This window comes from Nycticebus coucang, chromosome 4 (genome assembly GCF_027406575.1).
Source record: "Nycticebus coucang isolate mNycCou1 chromosome 4, mNycCou1.pri, whole genome shotgun sequence".
Taxonomy (NCBI): domain Eukaryota; kingdom Metazoa; phylum Chordata; class Mammalia; order Primates; family Lorisidae; genus Nycticebus; species Nycticebus coucang.
In genome coordinates this window covers 67,551,117-67,574,826 of record NC_069783.1, presented here as the reverse complement: position 1 = coordinate 67,574,826, position 23,710 = coordinate 67,551,117, and the positions used below count along the sequence as shown (strand labels likewise).

Sequence of the window (23,710 nt, the reverse complement as noted above, 5' to 3'; positions counted from 1 at the left end):
GGGGGCAGCCTGGGTGGAGCAGGGGCTCAAGTGGTGGTAGCCTTGACTCCATGAGGAGGAGGGACATGGTATGATTCTATCAAACAACTTGAGGGCCTGAGGCCACATCTGTCTCCTGAAAATTTGCTCTGAGATTCTAAGGAAGTCTAGATGCAAGGCCTAGAGGGCTTGGGACCAGGACATCCTGGCCTGTCACCCAACTACAGGATGGAGAGTTAATGAGCAAGTGCTGAGAATCCAGGTCCCTTATACATTTGCAATGAGGAGAGATGCCTGGGGTTAAGCCGATCACTGCTCAGCTGAAGGAAGCCATCCCCTCTGACAGAGCACCCAGCTTTGAGGGCCATTCGTGTGCTTTTTGGGAAATATCTTTTAACTCACCAAAACAGTGGACTTAACTTTAATAAACACTATTGCGATATGTATTGTGCTGGGGTAAGGAGGGAGGGAGGAAGGAACACCTAACACCCACGAAAAGATGCACCTGATGAAAGTCTTCACAGGGCGAAAGCCTAACTAGGAATGTCAATATAGCAGGAAAGCAATTTCCCAGATTTCAAATAAGTTGCACTGGAGGGCAGTAGGCCTCACATCTGGAGTTCCTGCATGGAAACCACCCCAGAAGATAGACTGTGAGTCTGCAGGGACAGATGGTCACTGAGGGAGGTGAGTATAGGGGGTGCTTCTCCTGGAAGTAACAGCGATGTTGTGATAACTGGTTGGGGACTGTGGGTGATGGGAAATTCAGGAGCAGCTGAAGCTCAGAAGCTCAAGGAGGGGGAGCGTGGTCAGTAGGGAACAGGATTCTGCAATACCACAGAGGGCTTGGGGACTCAGGCATGAATGACAGGAAGGGGACTGGTTCCCAGACCTGGAGTCTGAGGTGGCGCTGGGTGTTTAGGGACAAGATGGAGAGAGGTCAAGGGTGGACTGGCTTTGTCAACCTTGGTAGGTAACATAGAATGCTTCCACTCAGAATGTGGTTGTATACACACCTCCACCAGCTGATGTGACCAATCCATAGGTTCAAAGCCTCTGGCCTGCTCAGCTGCACCCGTGTCAGCCCAGTCAGGAGTTTATCTTGGACTTTGCTATACAATTGCCTTGCCCTGCTGGCTTCAGGCAAGCACACAACCCCAGGACCCCAGGCCCTCAGCAGCACCGTCATCACTCAGAGCCTCCTCCATGTTGGGCACATGCGCTACACAGAACCCCACCCAGCTCCACCCAATGTTAAAGTGCTCCAGACTCCAACATGATCTTCTGTGGACATCTGTGTCTGAACCCTTCTTTATTGTTTATTCCTGTTCTTGATTTAAGAGTTGCCAAGAATGGCCCATGTGGTTTGGGTGGGGCCTGTCCCCCAGCTGTAGGATGGATGGTTAATGAGAAAGTGCTGAGAATCCAGGTCCCTTATAAATTTGCAATGGGGAGAGATGCCTGGGGTTAAGCCAGTTCCAAAAGAAGGTTCACTTGGATCTCCAAGGCTGGGACACCACAGGGAACAGGCTTCCTTAGAATCTCAGAGCTAATTATCAGGAGACAGAGATGTGGCCTCAGACCCAAGATGGTAAAGCTTGTGCTGTGGCTAGTGCCATTGTTAATTTTTGACAGATTGATTGACGAATATTTTTGAGGGGGGTCAAAATTCTCAAGGGATTCCTCAAGGGACACTCTAAAGGAGAAGCTCTTCCTCCTTCACACCACACTAGTGTGTAAGGTCCCAGGCTGTGCTTGGCTGGGAATGTCGAGAGGACAGTACAGGCAGGGAGAGCTCATCTGCTGGACCAGTGAGGCAAGAAGCTTTATTGTTCCAACCCAAAGAGAAAAGGTGTGCCCACTCTTCCAGATTGCAGAGCTGAGTGTTGGGTCCAAAGGCAGAAGGTAGAGGGCAGAAAAGAGCAGCTTCCCACAGGCACAAGGAGGACCAGATCCCCATACCAGTCTCAGGCCTGGAGGCTCCAGACTCCACATAACAGACCTGGAGGGTCAGAGCCCAAGGATCTCACCACAGATGGAGAGTCCCATAAAGGAGAGAAGTTGGACTTCAAAACAGAAATCAGGGTTAATCGCCAGGGCAGCACCTTTAAAAAGAAAGAAACATTTTATAAAAAAAGATCATGTTAGACCCCAAAGTGAGGCCAGGCATATGTAATCCTAGCACTCTGGGAGGCCAAAGTGGGTAGATTGCTCGAGCTCAGGAGTTGGAGACCAGCCTGAGCATGAGTGAGAACCCATCTCTTCTAAAAATAGAAAAACTAGTTAGTAGTAGTGGTGTACACCTATAATCCCAGCTACTCAGGAGGCTGAGGCAAGAGGATCACTCAAGTCCAAGAGTCTGAGTTTGCTGTGAGCTATGATGCCATGGCATTCTTCCCAGGGCAACAGAGTCAAACTCTGTCTCAGAAAAAAAAAAAACAAACAAAAAAAACAGACCCTAAAGTAGAATTTCCATATTGTGAGCTGCACCTAAACCAGAGGCAGTGCTCAGGACAGCTCTTCTAGCAAGGGATGCTGTGACTAAAATGGAAGATCCTGCCCCACCTCTGCCCTGGCAGTGACTGGCCCCACATCACCTCTTCTCTGTTTTACTGACCCTTAACCATCCTCCTAATCCTCCAGCTGCTTGATTTCTCCCTGTTTTCTTGCTGGGTCCTTCCATTATGAAGAAGCCTTGCTTTTTGGACTAAGTAAATGACTGGCAGCAGCCTTTTGGGGAGGGGTTATTGACTCTATCCTCTATCTGGACTAGCAGGCAGAGGATAGAGTCAGTAACCCCTCTCCAATAGGCTGCTGCTCAAACTACTCACTACTGATCATGACAGCTTCTCAAACTACTCATCACCGTCCCCCACCTGTTCCCCAGCAGGTGTTCCTTTCCCAGTGGGGCTTATAACTATTAGGGTCTGGCCTTCCAACCTCTGGGAATTTTGAGAAAAGGGAGCGAAGACTCCAAAGCCATGGGCCTCTGGTGGTGGATGCTGGGCACCATGTTGCTTGAGCAGGGGTGATGAAGTTCTGTGTCAGGGGAGGGTGTCCAGCAACTGTCAAATCCCAGTGATGAGATAACTGACTTTGACCTTCTGATCAAGCTAAGTTAACTTTGCTCTTCATCTCCATGAGCTCTGGTGTCAGGAAAGCATGTCTGCCTCTGAGGAGGCATATGTCCTCCGCCATGTTATTTTTATACCCAGTTACAAAGTAGAATAAACGTAACAATTGTCATTAAAATTTGTTAATGACCTAAAATTCTATGATAGCTCTTGACTCACGCATAGTCTCGGGTTTCTACTTAAACTATTAACACACCTTCTTTTTTCTGCTGGGCAAAGTAAGTGGGAACTTCTCTGCACATGTGCTTGATGGGCATTCCATACTGGGCTAAGTTCTTGACCCGGATGGGTATAACAGAGTAGGTCAGGCCATGGGTGGATGGGTACTGCTTGGAAGCCTGGAAAAGGTGGCACATAACAGCGTGAGACAGCACATAGAGTTGGCAGGCAAGCAGAAAAAAATGAATTCCTGGGGCCCTGGCCCACAGGTAAGTTCACAGGGCAGGTAGGTGATCCAAATGACAAAAGTAGCTCCGAACTTAAACTTGCCCTTCAGTCACTTCTCTAGCCGCAATATCCTACTTGCCACAAGGTGGCAACATTACTCCAGATATTACGCCCATGTGTAAGGGTCACAACGTCACAACTTGTAGGGCCTTTGGTGCCATCTCATCTCAAATGAAAATATACAATAGTTTAGAGATCATTTGTTGCATGTACACTATGTTTTTACTTGTTAAATAAAACAAGGGTGGGATGCTTGAGGCTTTTCTCTTTAAAAAAATGATTAAGGTGTTTTATTTTTATGCTTCCCCCCCCCCAAGAGTCAGCAAACCCTCTTACCATGGACATCAGTTCTGCTCAAACATCCTTTGTAGGTTACTTAAGCAAACTTCAGCATATTTCAACCACTAGCCAAGGACTTTCTGCTGTGCTTGTTTTTATAACTAATAGGACTACTCTTATCATTTCATAGGCCGAAGGGAAGAGAACTTCAGCTGTCCTGGGCTTATCTTCAACCAGAGACATTACAATACATATGGATGCACTGGGGACTGGGCAGGGAAGGAGACAAGATAGGGGTGTGTGAATCCTCTATTAATTCACTCTAATGTTTATATGCCACAGTTTGTATTTACAAACACATAGCTCAACTCCTTCTGGAGTACATCACAATGAGGTCATTGCATGGAATTTTTATTGATTTAATTATGATTTGACTTGGATGGGCCATTGGTTGGACCTGGTGTCCTCAGATGAGTTATGATATTTGTGGCTGTTGTAGTAAGTATGATGTTTAATTCTCTATACCTGGAGTCCTTGGTACAAAGGTGGGACTTGTGGTCTTTAAGAACCAGCATGACCTAAGTCTCCCTGAGTGCGCAACCTTGTCATAGGCGGTTGGATGCAGAGTTGAAAAAGATCAAGCTAGACGGGAACCATAGTAAGCTGGGCTCACTTACCTGTGTGTCCAGGGCCTTCCTAATGTCATCCAAACTTGGGAAGGCTGCTTGGTCCATCTTGGCCAGGACACAGGCCATCTTGCCAAATAGCTTAGCTGCTAAGAGGGACTTAAAGTGATACAGCAGAAACATGTAGTTCATTCAATTGCAATGCCAATGAACCTACCGTTCATCAGATCCAGGCACACAGCTGTGCTTCTGACTGTGCTGTAGGGCACCCCAGGGGAAAGCCATCCCAGGCATCAGAGGCAAGGTCAATGTCAGAACTGGCTACACTTGCAGAGCCCTGCTGCTCCTTAGGGCCCCATGGCTCTGTCCCCTGCTGCTGGCAAGGGTAGGAATCCCAGGGTTTTCTGCACACCGCTACTGGACAAGTGGGACAGGAGGGGAAGGGGATTAGCTCTAATAATACGGCTGACTTTCAGGCTCTGCTCTGCCACTTAGCAGCCATCATGGTCCTTAGTGGGCTCCATGATCATCAGCTTCCTCATCTGTAAAGCAGGAATAACAACAGCTCTCTCCCATAGAATGTCCTGAAGATAAGACGATGAGATAAGCTATCAAGTGCTTGTGAGAGGGTGCGAGAGCATTGTGCAAGCTACCTAGAACTCTCTGAATGGGCAGTGTTGTTAGGACCTCTGGATTCAGATTCCAGCCCTGGGTCTGCCACTGACCACCCCTCCACTGTATTGGAGTCTCTGTCAGCTTGGATTGCAGCAATGGTTCTCTGGCTCTGTCTGACTGAGCACCAGGGCCACCTGCTCCCCCCTACGACTGCCAAAGTACTGACTACTTCTGTTCCACATTGGGGACTACTGTGAAGTATTTTGTTTGAAGGAGAGTTTCTATGGCACAGAGCAGAGTTGGAAATCTTTAGATTATGTGTAGACTGTGTGCTTGGTAACAGGATTCAGGGAGCTTCTCAGGAGTAGGTTAGGTGAAGAGCAAAGGAGGTGGTCAGGGAAGGGAGTGTGCCAGGTGCAGATGGGAGCAAAGAGAAAGTCTGCATCTGAGGTGTCTGTCCCAAGATGTCCAGTGTGGCCGGAGAGAATGCCATGGAGATGGGTGGGGGAGGGGCAGAGGGCCTTCTGGGCCAGAGCAAGGAGTGTGGGCTCTTACTTACTTCTCTAGAGTCCTATCAGGTAGGCAAGGCAGCTATTGATGCTATTTTGCAAGTAAACTGCGGCCAGCAAAGGCTGGGTGATGTTTCCGGGGTTAGGGTGCTTGTCTATCAGAGAAGCAGGCCAAGGACCCAAGTGGTCTCTTCCTCCCAGTCTGGCATCTTTGTGCCAGATCTTACTACTGAAAGAGATGGTCAATTTGCTCCCAGATTTCTAAATAACTTTTAGAGTGCACACCTGTTACAAGTAATGGGGGCTCTTCAAATAGCCTTCTTAGCTCCCTTTGGTGGAGCCAAACACCTCACAGGAACACACGGGGATTTGGATCCCTGTGGACCAGCTGAGGTTCCTCCCACATTCCTGGCTTGGAAAGAAGTCACCTCAACTGTAGGAAGCTGGTCCCTAGAGACATCCATACCCACTGAGAGCCTAAACTCGGAGAAGGCAAGTACAGACAGTGTCCTCTTTTCTCTAGAAAAGCTACATTTCAGACCAAACAAGGCTTTCTTTGGCATAACAATGAACGTGTTTCACATCTTACATTTATGTAGTCGAAGAGTGCATCCCATTCACTCAAAACATTGTTGTCTCGGATGCTGACTATACCTCGGAAGACATTGACATGGACGCTTTGAGTGCCCACTGATCCATCCAGAAGATAACTGTCGCTGAGGTGCTGGAGAAAGCAACAGTGAGAATAGCTGATTGACATTTGCCCACATCCTGCAGGTTTCAGTAGTATCCACAGGAAAGTCGAGAGGGTTACCCTTACTTACCACCTTTTAAAATACTTCTGCTAAAGGAGGACCAGACAGAATGAACCTTTCCCACCCCCACTCACCATCAGCACCGGAGTCAGGGAGAAGATCACAAGGATGGAAGACGCAGCCTGGAATGGAAACGAGGATCAGTGCGCCTCCTTAGCTTCAGATGAGCTCAGACGCTCAGGGCCCAAAGCCCTGCTGGAGGCTCCCTTAAATAGCCTCTAACTCGGGCCATGGCTCCTGCCCTTGGGGCCCTGATGTGTATCAGGAGACTGTTGCTCAGCCTGGCTGGTGTGGGATGTGCTGGTCACTCCGGAAGTAAAGCTTTGTGGCTCACTCAGGAATGCCGTTTGTTTCACTCTGCTCCTGTTGTCAGTGCCTAGGCTGAATATTAGCCACCTGACCAACTCCTCCATCTGCACATGGGAAGGACCATCCCAGGCCAAATTGTAAAATAAGTGAGAATTCAGGTTCTCCCTGTTCTTTTTCTGTACCTTCCTCTCTCCATCCACCACTGGGGACCACCACCTAGTCCTTCTGGAAACTGATATCCTTCTGATTTACTCTCTTCTAAATTTTCCCACTTTGCCCGAGAATAAAAGATCACATACCACTTATTTACACCTTATTTTGAAATAGATTGTGCTTAATTAAATGGGACTCATTCTTGCCATATCTGCAGTTAATTATTTCTTCTCAGTGTGCCCTGCCTTGCCTGTTGAGGGAATTTCCAGCATTGGGGAGAAAGCGAAAGAGATTGGTGGGAGCTGGAATAGACCAGGATGAGGAATGCAGCAGCAAATCTCTCCCACTGGTCTGCTGCGGGCTTACCCAGCTCGGGTGCATTCAAACCCAAGCTGGAGTTGAGAGGAACGACCTTCCTCCCTCATCCCCACAATGACCCATGTAATATTCTACAGGCAATGACAGCAATAAAAGGGGAGCTACATCTTCAAAGGAAAAGAAAACAGCTGCTCTGTGAATGATAGCATGGTGTGGAAAGGCTAATTGATGAGATGGAGAGTTGCTCCACATATTAAATATATCTGAAACTTTACTTAAAATTCATTTTTTTCACATGCTTATTGGCCGATTGTATGACTTCTTTTGAAAAATATCAATTCATGTCTGTTGCCCACTTTTTAATGAGGTTGCTTATTGTCTGTTGTTATTGTTGCTGTTGTTGATTTGAGTTTCTCATAAATTCTGGATATCCATCCCCTGTCAGATGCATAGTTTGCAAATATTTTCTCCCATTTTGCAAGTTGTCTATTCATTCTCTTGATTATTTCTTTTGCTGTGAAGAAGTTTTAGTTTATTAAGTTCAATTTGTCCTGTAAATGTTTTTGTTGACTTCTCAAAGTCAGTTGGCTGTAGGTATGTGGCTCCATTTCTGGGTTCTCTATTCTTTCCAGACATCTTGATGAAACTAGAGTGATCCAGTTAAGGCCTCTGGATTCCTGCCCCCCCAAAACTGTGGAATGTAGTACATGTCAATTGTGTTCATGTTTTGGGCAATTTGTTATGCAGTAAGAGATAACTGATTTTTTTTTTTTAAATTGAGGTTAAATTCATGTAATATAAAATTAACAATTTGAAGTGACAATTCCTTGGCATTTATTATACTTACCAAGTAGTATTTCCATCTAGTTCCAAAACATTTTCACCACCCAAATAGGAAACTTCCTATCCATTGAGTAGTTATTACCATTTCCTCATTCGTCAGCCCCTAGCAATCATCTGCTTTCTGTCCAGATGGATTTACCTATCCTGGAAATTTCATATAAATGGAATAATACAATATACCTTTTTGTATGTAGATTCTTTTACTTAGTATAATGTTTTTAAGGTTCATCCATATGGTAACATCTATCAGTACTTTGTTCCTTTTTATGGCTGAATAATATTCCTTTGCCTGTGTACACCACGTTTTGTTTACTCTTCCATATGTGGATAGACATTTTGGTTGTTTACACCTTTTGGCTATTGCGAATAGTGTTGCTAGGAACCCTTGTGTACATGTATATGTTTGGGTACTTGTTTTCAGTTATTTTGGGTATATACATAGGAGTGAAATTGCTGGGTTACATGGCAATTTTATGTTTGACCTTATGAGAAATCATCAAACTGTAATTACCAACATTTGTGATTTTTTTACTGTAGCCATCCTGGTTGGAGTGAGATGGTATTTCACTGTAGTTTCAAGTTGCATTTAACTAATGAAGAAACAAATTATTTAAACATCAGCTATCAAGATAGGAATTTGGTCCACAGGAGGAATGATGCACTGAAGCATCCCAGTCATTAACTTAGTAATTTGCTCAGGCTTTGAACAAATATTCCTTGAGCATCTTCCAGAATAGTTTATGGGGGTTGCAGAGATCTGAAAGATAAAAAAGACAAAGTCTTTCCTCCCAAATAGCTTTCTGTCAACTGGGGAAAATGAGATGTTTAACTTAGCATAAATTTGTAATTGATTCCAACTGTAAGCAGTTTTGAGGAGTAGGTGAGGAAGTGCTAGAGGACTTAATCTCACCTTCAGGAAAGCAGATTTAAGACTTCAGTGGGAGTCAGAAACCAAGCTTTCAAGAGTTCATGAAACAAGATTGTCAACTTCATGATTTTTTTTCTGGGGCTATACCTTCCCAGACTGAACAAGGGAACACTGGCTACACCCCCATCTATCTTTTCCTCACCTGTCAGTACATCCAGGCTCCCCTGGGCTGACCTGGCCTCCTTCTTCCGCAGGATAGTCTAGTTGGTAATACACCTGCTTGGAATAGGTTGGGAGCTGGTAGGAGAAAGCGTTGGTGGTCTTTGCCCATCATCCCTTCATTCCAAACCCTGAGCCTGGACTGTGGCTCAGGCTTCATTCATTTTGCCCCACCATCGACACAGTCTCAACCCACACTAAGAATGGCTCCTGCCATACTGTTCATTCCTTCAACTTGGATAGGTTGGGAATTGCATATCTACTCTCATCAAACTTGAACCTGGGATTTTATTGGCTTTGTTGATTACCACAAGGGCTTACTTTATTTCTCTTCCTTCTGGTGGGAATCTATAGTCCCTACCCAGTCTTCTATGTATCTTTTATAACGTAATTTGTTTGCTATGTTTCCTTTACTGCTTTTCAAACGGATTCAATTCACTTCAATTTACCAAATGTATTTAAGTGTCTACAATGTGCCAGGCACAATGATAGTCCTGAGGGGATAGAATTGGACTCATTAGACATGGCTGACAGCCTCCTAGTAGGGGACATGGGGATATGGCATTGAACACATTCATCTATTCATTCAATTGGTCATTTATCCAATAAAATATTTATTGTATTCTTACTGGGTGCAGAATTCTAGGTGTTAGGAATATAGCAGTAAGCTAGATAGAGCTGGTCCTTGATGACAAGGAATTCTCACTTTGTGGAGAAGGTAGGAATGTAGTACATAAAACTTTCTGTCATCCAACTCCTCCCCAATGTCTTCACTTCTTTCTGACTTAAATTCTATGGCCAATTACCTACCGCTATTATAATCACTGCCTTGAACACACCCTCAACTCCCTTGCTCTGCTTTTGCTTCTGTAAATTCTCTTGATTAAACCATATATGTACTTGCCTACTTGGTGGCTGGAGGAGAACATACAGCTATGCTGAGGGATCTAACTTTTTAAATTCACATTCACTTTCCTCTAGTGTGGCCTTGAAACTCACAGTACTACTTAAATTATCTTCTTCAAGTCCGATCTTCAAATCCAATCACACCCTCACTCTGCCAGACAACGACCACACCCTTTTTTGTCTCTTTCCAAACCTCCAGTATCTCTCCCCCGTTCTCATTCTCAGATGATGATTTTGGGTGGTTTGTGAAACTTAGCTTCATCCCTGCCCTTCAAAGATCTTTTTTTGTATTTCAGGGAGCAGGAAGTCTCAAAACTACATTTCCGCAGGCAGTTGACAGCTGTATTTTAGCGAGGTCCTTGGAATAGGGGGCACTGACACAGATTAGAAAGCAGGGAGAGGAAGAGGCCACTCTGATTCTGGCTCTGGCAGTGGCAGTGGCCTGAAGACATCTGCAGGTTCCAGCCATGTTGGCATTTCCGGCTCCTGCAGAGGGGAGAGACTGCTCAGCATTAGCAGAGGTGTGGCCTGCAAGTCAGTGGTCTTCATACATAAAACCTCATCTCCCATTGGCTTCTCCAGCCCTGCCAACCCTTTGCAGCCAATTCCTTCCATTAAACATCTCTGTGCTTGAGAATGTTTCATGTTTTTCAAATGAGTCACTGTTTAATGAACTTTGCTCCTTATTTCAATGGGAGCATAGAAGCTATTGGGAAAGAGCTCCCAGACCTCCTGCCACTGTGTCTACCCACTTTCCAGCATCTGTGTGTGCAGACTCTAACTTCTCTCCTATATGTAAGGATAGGCTGTCAGTGCTCCTAGCTCAGGCCCTCCTCTGCTCCAGTTCTAATCCTACTTCTCTCCAGCTCATGCACATTTCCATCAATTTCTCTTTTCTGCATTATCTATTTTCACTCCTCTTCTGGATTATTTTTATGAGCAAAAATACTTGATGTTATATCTCCACATTTTAACAAAATTTAAAAATCCCACCAGAACAGATATAAAACAAAAAAGAAATTCTTCTCCTGACAACAATACTTCTTATCTTAAGAATGACCCTCTTTTCTCTCCTTCCATTTGCACCAAAATCTCTTGAAAGAGCAGTCCGTACTACCTATTCCCGTTTCCCTTGCGCCCATTTCTATCAGACCTAATCTCAAACACTTCACTGAAACCACCCCAAACAAATCTAATGACCTTCACAACACTAAATGCAGTGCTCAATTCCAAAATTCCAAGCCCTCCTGCTACTTTGACAAACCAGGAGCTTTCTACACAATAGAGCCCTCACCACCTCTTCAATGGGACTCTAGGACCCCTCATTTACCTGCTTTTACTCTACCATGTAGCTATTCGGTGTTTCATCTCCCCAACCTCAAATGAAAGCCTCTGAGTCTTTCCTCTTGTATGTTTATATTTAGCTCGCCCATAATTTCATCCAGTATCATGGCTTTAAATATAATCTCTACTCTGACAACTTTCAATTTAAATCTCTAGCCAAGGTCTCTTTCCTGACTTCTAGATTCCTGGGTCTAGCTCTTCTTGATGTCTAATTATGTAAAAATCAACCTGTCCAAACCTGAACTCTTCCCAAAGACCTGCTGTTCACAGCCTTTCCCATTTGGTGAATGGAAGAACCTCCCCCTCCTCCCTCATGCCAGTGACTCTGGAGTCATCACACCTCTTTCCCACCCATATTCAACATATTAGCAAATTTTCCAGTTCTGTTTTTAAAATATACCCAGGATTAAACTCATCAACTCTACTGCTACTGCCTTTATTTAAGCCACCCTCATCTTAGATCCAGAATATTTTGAGAAACCCCTAACAGGTGCTTGCCTGAGCACCCCTGTTAAATCCTAAGGCAGATCATGTCACCACCCCACCCCAAACCCACCTACAGCCCCTCTCATCTCACTCAGCATAAAAGCCACATGAGCCACATGACCTACAAGGCCCTCAGGCTCAGAGCTCTACTTCTCCTCTGCCTTCACTTTCTGCTACTTCTCCTCTCCTGCCTCAGCTCCTCACACCCTGGCTTCTTTGCTGTTCTTTGCTCAGGATCTTTGCATATTCTGTTATCTGTCAGGAACATTTCCCCTCAAAAATTCTTGTTCCATGCTCCCTATCTGTAAGGTCTTTATCAAAACTGACCTCAACCAGGCCTTCCCTGGGCTCGGTGTCTAAAATCGCAAATTGCATCCCCACCTCGGGTGTTCCTACCACTGTTTCTGAGTTATCTTTCTCTCTCACACCAACCACAACCTCACAATGAACACACTATGTGTTTTACCTATGTTCTCATTTGATGATACCCATCTCTTTCATTGGATATAAGCTTTGTGAAGATTTATATCCTATCCTTATATCTAATTATATAGACAGATTAGATATTTGTCTACTTTGGTTCCTGCTTTATCCCTAGCCCATAATACAGCACATAGTACCAAGGAGATACTCAGGAAATAATTATGAATAAAGGAGAAAATAAAATTTTATTTTTGAGACAGAGTCTCACCATGTCATCCTTGGTAGAGTGCTGTGGTGTGACAGATCGCAGCAACCTTGACTCTCGGAGTTAAGTGATTTTCTAGCCTCAGCCTCCCAAGTAGCTGGGACTACAGGCACCTGCCACAATGCCTGGAAATTTTTTGGTTGTAGTTGTCATTGTTTTTTTGGAAGGCCCAGGCAGGGTTTGAACCTGCCAGCTTCAGTGAATGCAGCTGGCGCCCTAGCCGCTGAGCTACAGATGCCGAGTCAGAAAATAATTTTTTTAATTTCAAAATATTATGGGGGTACAACTATTTTTGGTTACATGAATTGCTTTTGTAATGCTTGAGTCAGGGCTGTAAGTGAGCTCACCATCCATTTATTGCCTCTTTCCTCCTCCCTGTTCCTCTGCTGAATTTCCAATGACTTTTACTTCTTTTTGTACACATACGTGCTCATCAGTCAGTTCCAATTTAATAGTGAGAGCATGTGGTGTTCGTTTTTCCATTCTTGAGATACTTCACTTAGAATAATGGTCTCTGGTTCCATCCAAATTGTCACAGAATGCATTAATTTATCCTTTTGTGGGTGAGTAGTATTCCATGGTAGATATATGCCATATTTTGTTAACCCACTCATGAACTAATGGACACTTGGGTTAATTACACATGTTTGCAATTGTGAATTGGACTGCAATAAACATTTATATGCAGATGCCTTTTGATAAAATGACTTCTTTCCTTTGGGTAAGTACCCAGTACTGGGATTGTTAGATCACATGGTAGGTATATTTTTAGTTCTTTGAGGAATCTCCATACTGTTTTCTGTAGAGGTTGTACTAATTTGCAGTTCCACCTATAGAGTATAAGCATTCTTTTCTCTCCACATCCATGACAGCATCTATTGTTTTTGAAATTTTTATTAAAAGCCATTCTAGGGCGGCGCCTGTGGCTCAGTCGGTAGGGCGCTGGCCCCATATACCGAGGGTGGCGGGTTCAAACCCGGTCCCGGCCAAACTGCAACCAAAAAATAGCCGGGCGTTGTGGCAGGTGCCTGTAGTCCCAGCTACTCGGGAGGCTGAGGCAGGAGAATCGCTTGGGCCCAGGAGTTGGAGGTTGCTGTGAGCTGTGTGAGGCCACGGCACTCTACCGAGGGCCATAAAGTGAGACTCTGTCTCTACAAAAAAAAAAAAAAAAAGCCATTCTAACTGGGGTAAGGTGATGTCTCATTGTAGTTTTAATTTGCATTGCCCTGATGATTAGTGATGTTGAGCATTTTTCATATGTTAGCCATTTGTCTATCTTCTTTTGAAAATTTTCGATTCACATCTGTCAGGGTTCTGGGGGCACCCCAACCCAGACAAAGGAGATGGCGCTGAAGGAGACTTCACACCAACTTAACGTATAAAGTCTCATGCACTGAGTGGCAGATTGAGGCAATGCAACAATACTCCAATTTCTGAAAAAGCTTTTATTGATCTCTAAGACAAAGTATTAGTGAAAAAATGCAAAGGTGTCAAAATTCAAAAATAGGAAAAAAATCCCAAGCCCCCTCAATTCCCCTGAAGGTTGAATAGAAGAACATAGGGTAATAAATTGTCAACAATGGCCTGATAATGCATTCAGAAAGGGAGAGGGGAAAATAAATTTCATCGCCACAGGGCAGACAAACCATCTTCCTCAATCTAACTGCTGATGGGGGTTCAAAAGGCTCAGCCTGCCTTCCTTCTGATGTTCCATGCAAAGATGGTCTTGATGACATTACCCTGTCTGGGCTGCCTCCGGCTCCTTTCATCTTCAGTATTCTGGATAAGGAACTGCAGGAATGGCCCGCTTTTGTGCTTTATCCTGAATTGGAATGCTTGCAGAGAAATCAGCCTGTCTACCTCCCATACACATCTTTTGCCCATTTTTAACTTACTTGTTTTTTTCTTGCTGACTTGCTTGAGTTCTTTGTAGATTCCAGTTATTAGCTCTTTATCAGATATACAGCTTCCAAATATTTTCTTCCATTCTGTAGGTCTTGTATTTGCTTGATTGATTATTCTGTTAGCCCTACAGAAGCATTTTAATTTAATCAAGTTCCATTTATTTATTTTTGTTGTTGCTGTCATTGCCACTGGAGTTTTTTTCATAAATGCTTTGCCTAGGCTAATATCTAGAAGAGCTTTTATCACATTTTCTTCTAAATTATTATGATTTCATGACTTAAACTGAAGTCTTTTATCTATCTTGAATTAATTTTTGAGTGGTGTGAGATATGGATCCTGTTCCATTCTTCTGCATGTGGCTATCCATTTTTTCTAGCAACATTTATTGATTAGGGCTTATTTTTCCCTATGTATATTGTCTGTTTTGTCTAAAATTAGTTGGCTGTATGTGGATGGTTTTATACCTGGGTTCTCTGTCCCATTGGTCTATGTCTTTATTTTTGAGTTAATACCATGCTGTTTTGGTTACTATAGCCTTGTAGCACAGCTTGAAGTCTGGTAATGTGATGCTTTCAGAACTTTTTTTTTTTTTTTCCACTTAGGATTGCTTTAGCTGTTAAAGGTTTTTTTCCTGGTTCTAAATGAAGTATAGAATTATTATTTCTAAGTCTGTGAAATATGACATTGATATTTTGATGGGGATTGCATTGAATTTGTAGATCACTTTGGGTAGTATGGGCATTTTAACTATGCTGATTCTACTGATTCGTGAGCATGATACATTTTTTCTATTCGTGTCATTTGTTATTTCTTTCCTTAGTGTTCCATAACACTAAGGAGTTCTCTTTGTAGAGATAGTTCACCTGAAGGAGCAAATAATTAAGAAGCATCTTGAGAAAAGAGTACCATGAGGAATAGTAATCAGGACCCACTTCAGGTGTGGGGGAGTGGTAGGGAGATGCACGCCTCTAAGAAGCGGTTTTTGTCTTAGATCTTCCAGGAGCATGGGGAGGGCTGGGAGTGTGGGTTGGAGACAGGAAATAGCCTGATTCATTGTTTTGTTTTGCAGGGCGCAGTGAGGTTTCCCAGGATGTGGGACTTTCAGCACTAAAAGAAAAGTGGCAGGCAAAGCAGGAAGAATTGGTCACTCTGGTGGAGGAGGATGATAGTGCCCCAGCACAGGTGGTACAAGTGTGAATGCTCTGGAGAGGCTGCAGGGGCCAGGCTGGGCAGAGCCTTATAGGCTGAGGTAGAGGTGTCTCCTGTTTTCTGTGTAATTGGAGGCCACTAGAGGGTCTAGGTAAGAGCATTTCAAGCTCTCCTATGGAAAACAAAACAGAGACCAGTAAGAGTGAAGTGTGGGTGAGGAGGATTATGGAACAGGGTTTGAGTTTCATGGAAGTCTAGTCAGATTCACCCCAGGCCCTGGGGGATTGAGAGGTTGGGTTATTGCTTCCTCTTCTCTGGGGGCTGGGCAGAGGGGACAGGCTCTGGATCTGCCCAATTTCTGTTAATACCAGCACTTAACTGCAAATCGCTAAGTAGGTGAGATCGGAGTGGTTTCTTGATAAAGAGAGAGCTTGTCAAGGAGGATTTCTGAGCATCAGTTTCTACATTAGATCAGTAGAGGTGTTAATCCTCAATCTGGATAACAGAATAATTCAGCTGCAGACTTTGGCTTTAAACTCTGCTGAGAATTAACCAACTGTCAAGGACCTCAGCTGCCAGTAGATAGGCCTGGATGACAAAGAATGTCAGATACCCACAGCAGGGATCCTGGACACTCCAGGCCTGACTCTTCTTGTGGTGAGCACAGAAGCAGTGCCATAAGCTTCTGGGTGGCCCGGGATGACTTACCGCTGGCTGCCATCATACCTTAAGATGGGCAGTAAGAAACTTGTTTTGTGCTAGATTATAAGATGGGATTTTCTGGATCTGATTCTTTGAGGCAAAAACTATGATCTAGAAAGAGGTTGGAAGGCAGAGGAGCATTATCAAAATAGTTTTGTCCTTATAAAAATAAATTTTTAAATATTAATAACAGGCTGAGTGCAGTGGCTTACCCTTGTAATCTTAGCACTCTGGGAGGCTGAGGGAGGTGGATCGCTTGAGCTCAAGAGCTTGAGACCACACTGAGCAAGAGCAAGATCCATTCTCTATTAAAAATCGAAAAACTAGCTGGGCATGGTGGCATATGCCTATGGTCCCAGCTACTTGGGAGACAAGGCAAGAGACTCTCTTGAGCCCAAGAGCATGAGGTTGCCATGAGCTACAAAGATGCCCTAGCAGTCTACCCCAAGTGACAGAGTAAGACTCTGTCTAAAAAGATAAAAAATAAAAAATAAGATTAATAAGCATCTTGAAAATGAAGTTGATCTTAGCACTCTTACAACTGTGATCATTCTTGTATAATCTCTCTGGTATTTTCCTGTGTAAATACATCTTTTAACACAGTTTCAATAAATGAAAGTGTGTCCTGAATTTTTTATTATTGTATATTTCATCTAATCATTCATATTCTGATGGAAAAAAGTAACTTTTTCTAGTTTTACATGTAACATTGCAATGAACATCTTTGTGTGAAGCAAAAACAACTTTGAATTTATTTCCTTAAAATGAACTCCGAATCAAAATATTTAAGCACAGTGTAATATATGTGTATCATCACCACTAAATGGCTGTTTCAAGTATTGTATTCATTTTTACTTTACTCATGGTGTATGAGTATACAAATTTTACAGTAACAACTATTATCTTTTAATTTTTGGTTTTGTAATTTAGTTGGTACAACATCATGTCTTAGCTTTGTTTTGATTTTATTTTCAAGATTAGTGATGAGATCAAATGTTTTTCCATAAGATCTTTCCTTCTCTCCTCCCTCCCTTCCTCCCTCCCTTTCTTTCTTTCTTGTGCAATTTGTAATTTTTGTATTCAGCTTCCTTATTTTTTGCACTGTGGATACCAGCAGTATTAGGTAAATAATAGGATTATTGTGAGGATAATTAATCAGAACAACGTTGGATTGTAGTCATGGGCTTGAGCTTGGATGTCATCAGATTGTCTGGCTTTAGATGCTGGCTCTGATGTTTGAAAGCTAATGGGGCATGGAACGCTCATATGGCCATGAGAAGATGATGTTGGAGATATTGTTGTGGCTACTTTTGGACAATACCGCCTGTCATATTAATAATTTTCTTCCTCAAGTAAATTTATAATTACACAAATAATGCACCCTTGTAAAACATTAAAATCTGAAAGACAAGGCTAAATAAAAGAAATCTCTTTTGACATCCTCCTCAATCACAGTCTCCCCTGTAAGGTGATCACCATGTTCTGTTTGACAGGTGTCTAACAGAAACTCTATTAAGCACACATACACATGTACAGACATGCATGCTGATGCATAACCATGCAAAACTGGCAGAGTTTCTACTTTTTATATAAATAGTATAATTTTACTTCAACATGGTTTTCACTTAGTGTGTTTACAGATGGTACTACATTATACACGGAGATCTATTTAACCTTTCTTCATTCTCTATTCTATAACATAGTTTATTGAGTAATTTCCCTATTCACCAGTAGTAAATGAAAGTGAGCTTTCCCCCAGACTCTCACTGATCATTATAAAACCATTTTCGATCTTTGTTAATCAGATTGATCAAAACACCATCATTGCTTAATTTGAATTTTCCTGATTGTTAGTGATTATTTACATCTTTTTCATAGGTTTACTGACCATTCACTTTTCTCACAAGGATTAATTTCATGCTTTGCTTCTTTTTCATTGGGCCATTTAAAAAACTAATTTATAGGGTTTCTTCATATACTGTAATTTTGTTGCAAAATTTTCCTCTCAGACTTTCACTCGTGTTTTAATTTTATCTATGGTCTTTTATTTCACAGAATTTTCTTGTTTTGATGTAATCAATTGTATTGATCATTTTATTTAAGACCATTAAAAAGTTTTTGTTTAAAAGCCTTTTGTATGTGCAAAATATTTTCTTTAATATTATGTAGTTACATATTTAAATTGTAGATCTATAATTCATTTAGGATTCAGTTTTGTGAATGTGATTTAGGTGTTAATGGATAGTCATTTATTGAATTGACTTGAAATATCACCTCATTATATGCAAGACCCCTATATACGCAGATGTGCTTCTAGGCTTCTCATTGTTTTACATGGACCTATTTATCTAACCTGTGACAATACCACGGTTTTCATAACTATAACTTTATAATATTGTTTTTCTTTCTTCCCCGTCTTTCTATTATTTATCAACTTTGTCTTGCCTATTCTTGTTATTATTTTTCATACAATTTTAGAATCATCTCGTCTAGGGGCTTTTGATTGGCAATGCATTGATTTATTAACTAATTTGAGGGAGAAGTGACGAATCATTTTCTGTTTGTACGTTTGCCAAGTCTCTTTTTCCCCTCTCTGCTTACCATGCCTTAGCTGGAGCGTGCCGTTCCTAAAGCAGCCACAAGGTGGGTGTAGGGGCCAGGAAAGTGAAACAGGCCTTAAAGGTGCTTTTTGACAGACCCGGTAAGAGATACGAGGCAAAGGAGAATGTATCTGCTGGGTGCAATGAGGTTGCCACGATCTGCAGATAACACCGTAATGCTAATTTTGCCTCACTTACATTTTATTTTCATTATTTCCCTTGGAATAGGAGAAAAAGGTGATTTTTTCCCAATTTTGTGTATGACAAAGGAAAGCCCAGAGAGGTGAAACGACATCTTTATAAGGAGGACACAGAGCCCATGTCCTGACTTCTCTTCTCTACACTACCCCAAAGGAATACAAATGTAAGTGGAAATTAAAATCCAAAGCACAGGCAGGAAAGCGTGTGCAGGACCATCCCTCATTCCTGTGTTCAAAATCTTGGCCCCGGCTTCTATGAACCTCTCATCTCCATTCATCATTTAGGTGGCTGCCGAACCTGTGTGTTTTCCCATTTGGTATGTTTCACATGGATCCTTCCTCTCTTCCTGATGTCATCATCTTCATTGAGCTCAGATTTCTCCTGCAGCTCAGCCCCTTCACCGTGGTAATCATTGTTCTAGTCAGAGGTGGGGAAAATGAAGACAGAGTTGTTATTGTTTCTAGGATGGCGTGACTGGGGTTGGATGGGATATTGGGGGGCTTCAGAAGCAGGCTGGACCTTCTGGGGACATTTGGGTGGGTTGACCAACAAGACATCAAGGACATGTCTGTCCACACCTCTCTTGGGGGCAGTATTGTCTGTTGACCCCAGACAACAGGGCTCAGGCAGAGCAGGCAAGGATGTTGGGGTCCAGCGTTCGGCAGCATAGAGCAGGCAAGGATGTTGGGGTCCAGCATTTGGCAGCACAGGGCACGGACAAGCTGCTGGAGGCTGAGCACACCTTGGGCTCAGAATCACCAACGTGAATCTTGCTGAGTCATTGTGGAAATGGAGAGGGGGAGGGCTTGCCTCTCAGCACCTGCTGTTTCAACTTCCTATAGCCTTAAGAAGAGAAGTTAGAAGCCCCAGTGTTGCCTTATAAGGCAAATTGGGGCAATTCTTTAGGAAGGAAGAGCTGTGACTCAGGGAGGCCTGCAGAGGAGAGCGAGAGGTGGCAGCACACCAGTAGGAGGTTTGCACACTTTGAGTCACGCGGGCACACACACAAGCAGGGACAGGAGTCCTTCACCCATCTCACAAACGTACACACTCCTTTGTCTTTCATGAATTTTCTTCTTAAACTCACAGAACCTGGATTCACCTGGATCGATTTAGTGGTGGTGGTGGTGGGTGTTTATTCCCACCCTCCAGGATACAGCTGTGAATAAACTGTGCCTCTGAAAGAAGACCTCAACTCTGAGATTAGGGGCTGCTGCTTATGGTGTGTTAAAGCCCTCTGTCTCTCCTTAGCAAAGTAGCTCAAGAATAGAAAAACAAGCATCCCATGTACTCAGTACTAAGAAACACCCATGTACTCAGTACTAAGAAACAAGTAGATAAAAACTACATGCCTGAGCGGTGCCTATGGCTCAAAGGAGTAGGGCGCTGGCCCTATGTGCCAGAGGTGGCGGTTTCAAACCCAGCTCCGGCCAAAAACTGCAAACCCCCCCCCCCCAAAACCAAAAAAAACCCCAAAAGAAAACAAAACAACTACATGCCCCCAGGAGAGGAAAAACATCATTAAATTTAAGAAAGAGGGAAAGGGGAAACTGGGGAAGGGGCCCAATAAGCCCCCACCTAATAGATACAATATAGGGGTATATGGCACACCTCCTGGTTGAAGGACTCAAATAAACTCAGACTTTTCCTAACAAATACAAACAATATAACCTAATATGTAGGAACTCTTACGCTAATCAAAAAACCCTGAAAATATGAGGGCACCGATAGCTCAGTGGGTAGGGCGCTGGCCATAAACACTAAGGCTGGCAGGTTTGAACCCAGCCCGGGCCGGCTAAACGACAATGACAATGGCAAACAAAAAATAGCCGAACGTTGTGGTGGGCACCTATAGTCCCAGCTACTTGGGAGGCTGAGACAAGAGAATCACTTAAACCCAAGAGTTTGAGGGTGCTGTGAGCTGTGACAGACACCACGGCACTCTACCCAGGGCAACAGCTTGAGATTTTGCCTCAAAAAAAAAAAAAAATAAAAAAATTTTTTTTTGAAAATAAAATAAAGCCCTGTTGTTATTCATCCAATTCCCTACACCATCCCTTAGCAAACTACCTTAGCAATCCAAAATGGGGACACAAATATGTAATTGAAGAGGTCTGACCCTCTGGAGATAGAATTGCCAACTCTCAGAAACATCCTCAAGTTTATCAGGGTCTGCTACAGGTGGGGGAAGCTCTGTGCCTCCCCTTCAATGTCCACCCTTGGTCACTGCCCAGGGCAGCTCTGCTAAGTGCCCCTCTAGGCCTTGCCCTCAGGAGCAGGAACTGGGTGGCTGAAAGTTTCTCCAGCATCTCTTGAAGTGTCAGACTCGCCCCAGGGCCTACACAGACTTCCAGCCTTTCATCTCAGACACCTGCCTGGCCTGGGTCTGGCTGGATTCGGCATCTGGTCCACACGTCTTTGTCCAGTTCCTTTCACTTAAGGATGGCATCTCAACTTCTTCTGCAGCAACTGACCCACAAAGAATGAGGAGAAAATGAGTGTGAGAATAAACCACTCCACCACACCCTCAACTCCACGCTATCAAGGTGACGGCTTTAGCCACCTCCATCAGTAGAGGACGATGGCTTTCAAGAATATTAAGTATGTTTTATTCTTGTGTAGAAAAAAGAATTCAAGAATTGAAGGCCACACAGCTACTATTTCTATGCCCCCTTTCAAGCCAAATAATAAACTTAACACTGACAATTTAGGCAATGTTTCCTATGAATCCAACCTCTAGCTAACCTCTTGCCATATATCATCTCATTTAATTCTAATTATTGTTGTTATTCATTGAAGGATGAGGAAACTGAGATGCAGATAACATTTCTTTTTTTTTTTTGTCAGAGTCTCACTTTGTCACCCCCAGTAGAGGCTATGACATCACAGTTCATAGCAATCTCCAACTCTTGGGCTTAAGTGATTCTCTTGTCTCAGCCGCCCATGTAGCTGAGACTACAGGTGCCCACCACAAGGCCGGCTTTTATTTTGTTGTTGTTGTTGTTGTTGCAGTTGTCATTGCTGTTTTAGCTGGCTGGGGCTAGGTTTGAACCTGCCACCCTCGATATATGGGGCTGGTGCCCTACCCACTGAGCCACAGGCACCGCCCCAGGTAACATTTCTTAACTTGCTGTAAGTCTCATTTTGTGATTGATTCTGTTTTCCATTCTATCTAGTTGTATTATAAAAGTCAGTATCATGAAATTATAAGATTATGTTAGGAACTCAGAAATTGAGTCTGAGATCCGCTACATTACGTATCTTGCAGGTGGGAATTCAGATCTCACTCCACAAGAAAACAATTGAGAAGCGAGAGTCTTAGAGCTAGAAGACATTATCAAATGCCTGCCCTTGCTGGGGTCCCCCCACAACACCCCTTCCTCCCTTGCCCCAATCGTGCACATGCACCCCCTTACCCCCCAGATTTCAATGTTGGATGAAATAGAGAAAGAGATTCTCGAGGGGCCTAGTAATAGTTCCAGCCTCTTCCCATATCAAGGGTGTCACCTGGATCAAGAGGTCTATTTCAATTCTCTCACTGAATTAAGACAAAAATTGAGCAGCTTAGGTGTTACCTTCTGTTAGGGTGTCTACTTTTAAAAACCAAACAGTGGTCAGGTGCAGTGGCTGATACCTGTAATCCTAGCACTCTGGGAGGCTGAGGCAGGTGGATTGCCTGAGCTCAAGAGTTCTATACCAGCCTGAGCAAGAGTGAGACCTACCTCTACTAAAAAGAGAAGGGGTATGGGCAGCTAGTTCCTTCTCTTTAAAAAGCTGGGTGTTGTGGTGTACATGTGTAGTCCCAGGTACTCAGGAGGCTGAGGCAAGAGGATCACACTTGAGCCCAGGAGTCTGAGGTTGCTGAGAGCCCGTGAGCTATGACACCATGGCCTTTTATCCAGTGTGACAGAGTGAAACTCTGTTTCAACCCCCCGCAAAACAAAAAACCAAACAGTATGCTAGTCAACTTAAGTCATCACTTTTTATACCTTTATTAATAAGACAAGTGCTAGAATGCTTACCAATTAGAGACTTTCTTTCATTGTTCAGAGTAACAGTGCAATATTGATTATATAAATTAACATCACACCTTAATGATCTCATTTTGTAGAAACTGAGTAATCTCATGCTAATATAGATAAAGAAGAATACATTGTATATTTTGTCAATAAATGAGCACCAGTTATATAATATTTATGCATAACTTATTTCTATTTTTACCCAATTACAAACTTATATAAAAGTTGCAAGTAGGAGGGAAGAGCTTTATTTTCCTGATCCATTTGAGTGTCAATTGCCACCCTGGTCCATTACCTCTAAATCCATTTTTGTATTTCCCACAAACCAGGACTTTTTTTTTTTTTTTTTTAGATAACCAGGAAACAATCAAGGGCAATTGGGAAGTGAACATTGGTACGTTGTTGCTATATCATCCTCAAGCCCCCACTCAGGTTTTGCCAATTATCCCACTAATGTTCTTTACAGAAAAATGATCCATTTTCTTTCCACGTGTCTTCAGTTCCCTCCAGTTTGGAACACTTCCTCAGTCTTTCCCTCACATTAATGACCTTGTCACGTTTGACAATGACAGGCCAGTTATTTTGTAGAAGCCTAA

At 43.2% G+C, this 23,710-nt stretch overlaps 1 protein-coding gene across 1 annotated transcript; it reads right to left on the bottom strand.

Annotated features, from left to right (window-relative positions):
* Positions 1 to 1,989: 1,989 nt before the first annotated feature.
* Positions 1,990 to 10,489, bottom strand: LOC128584322 (gastrokine-3-like). The gene is made up of 6 exons (XM_053589341.1): positions 10,340 to 10,489; positions 6,479 to 6,526; positions 6,179 to 6,313; positions 4,517 to 4,624; positions 3,310 to 3,451; positions 1,990 to 2,084 (listed from the first exon to the last, which is right to left on the bottom strand). Exons 1-6 carry the CDS (start codon positions 10,487 to 10,489, stop codon positions 1,990 to 1,992), a joined length of 678 nt encoding a protein of 225 aa, XP_053445316.1.
* Between the last annotated feature and the right edge of the window lie 13,221 nt (positions 10,490 to 23,710).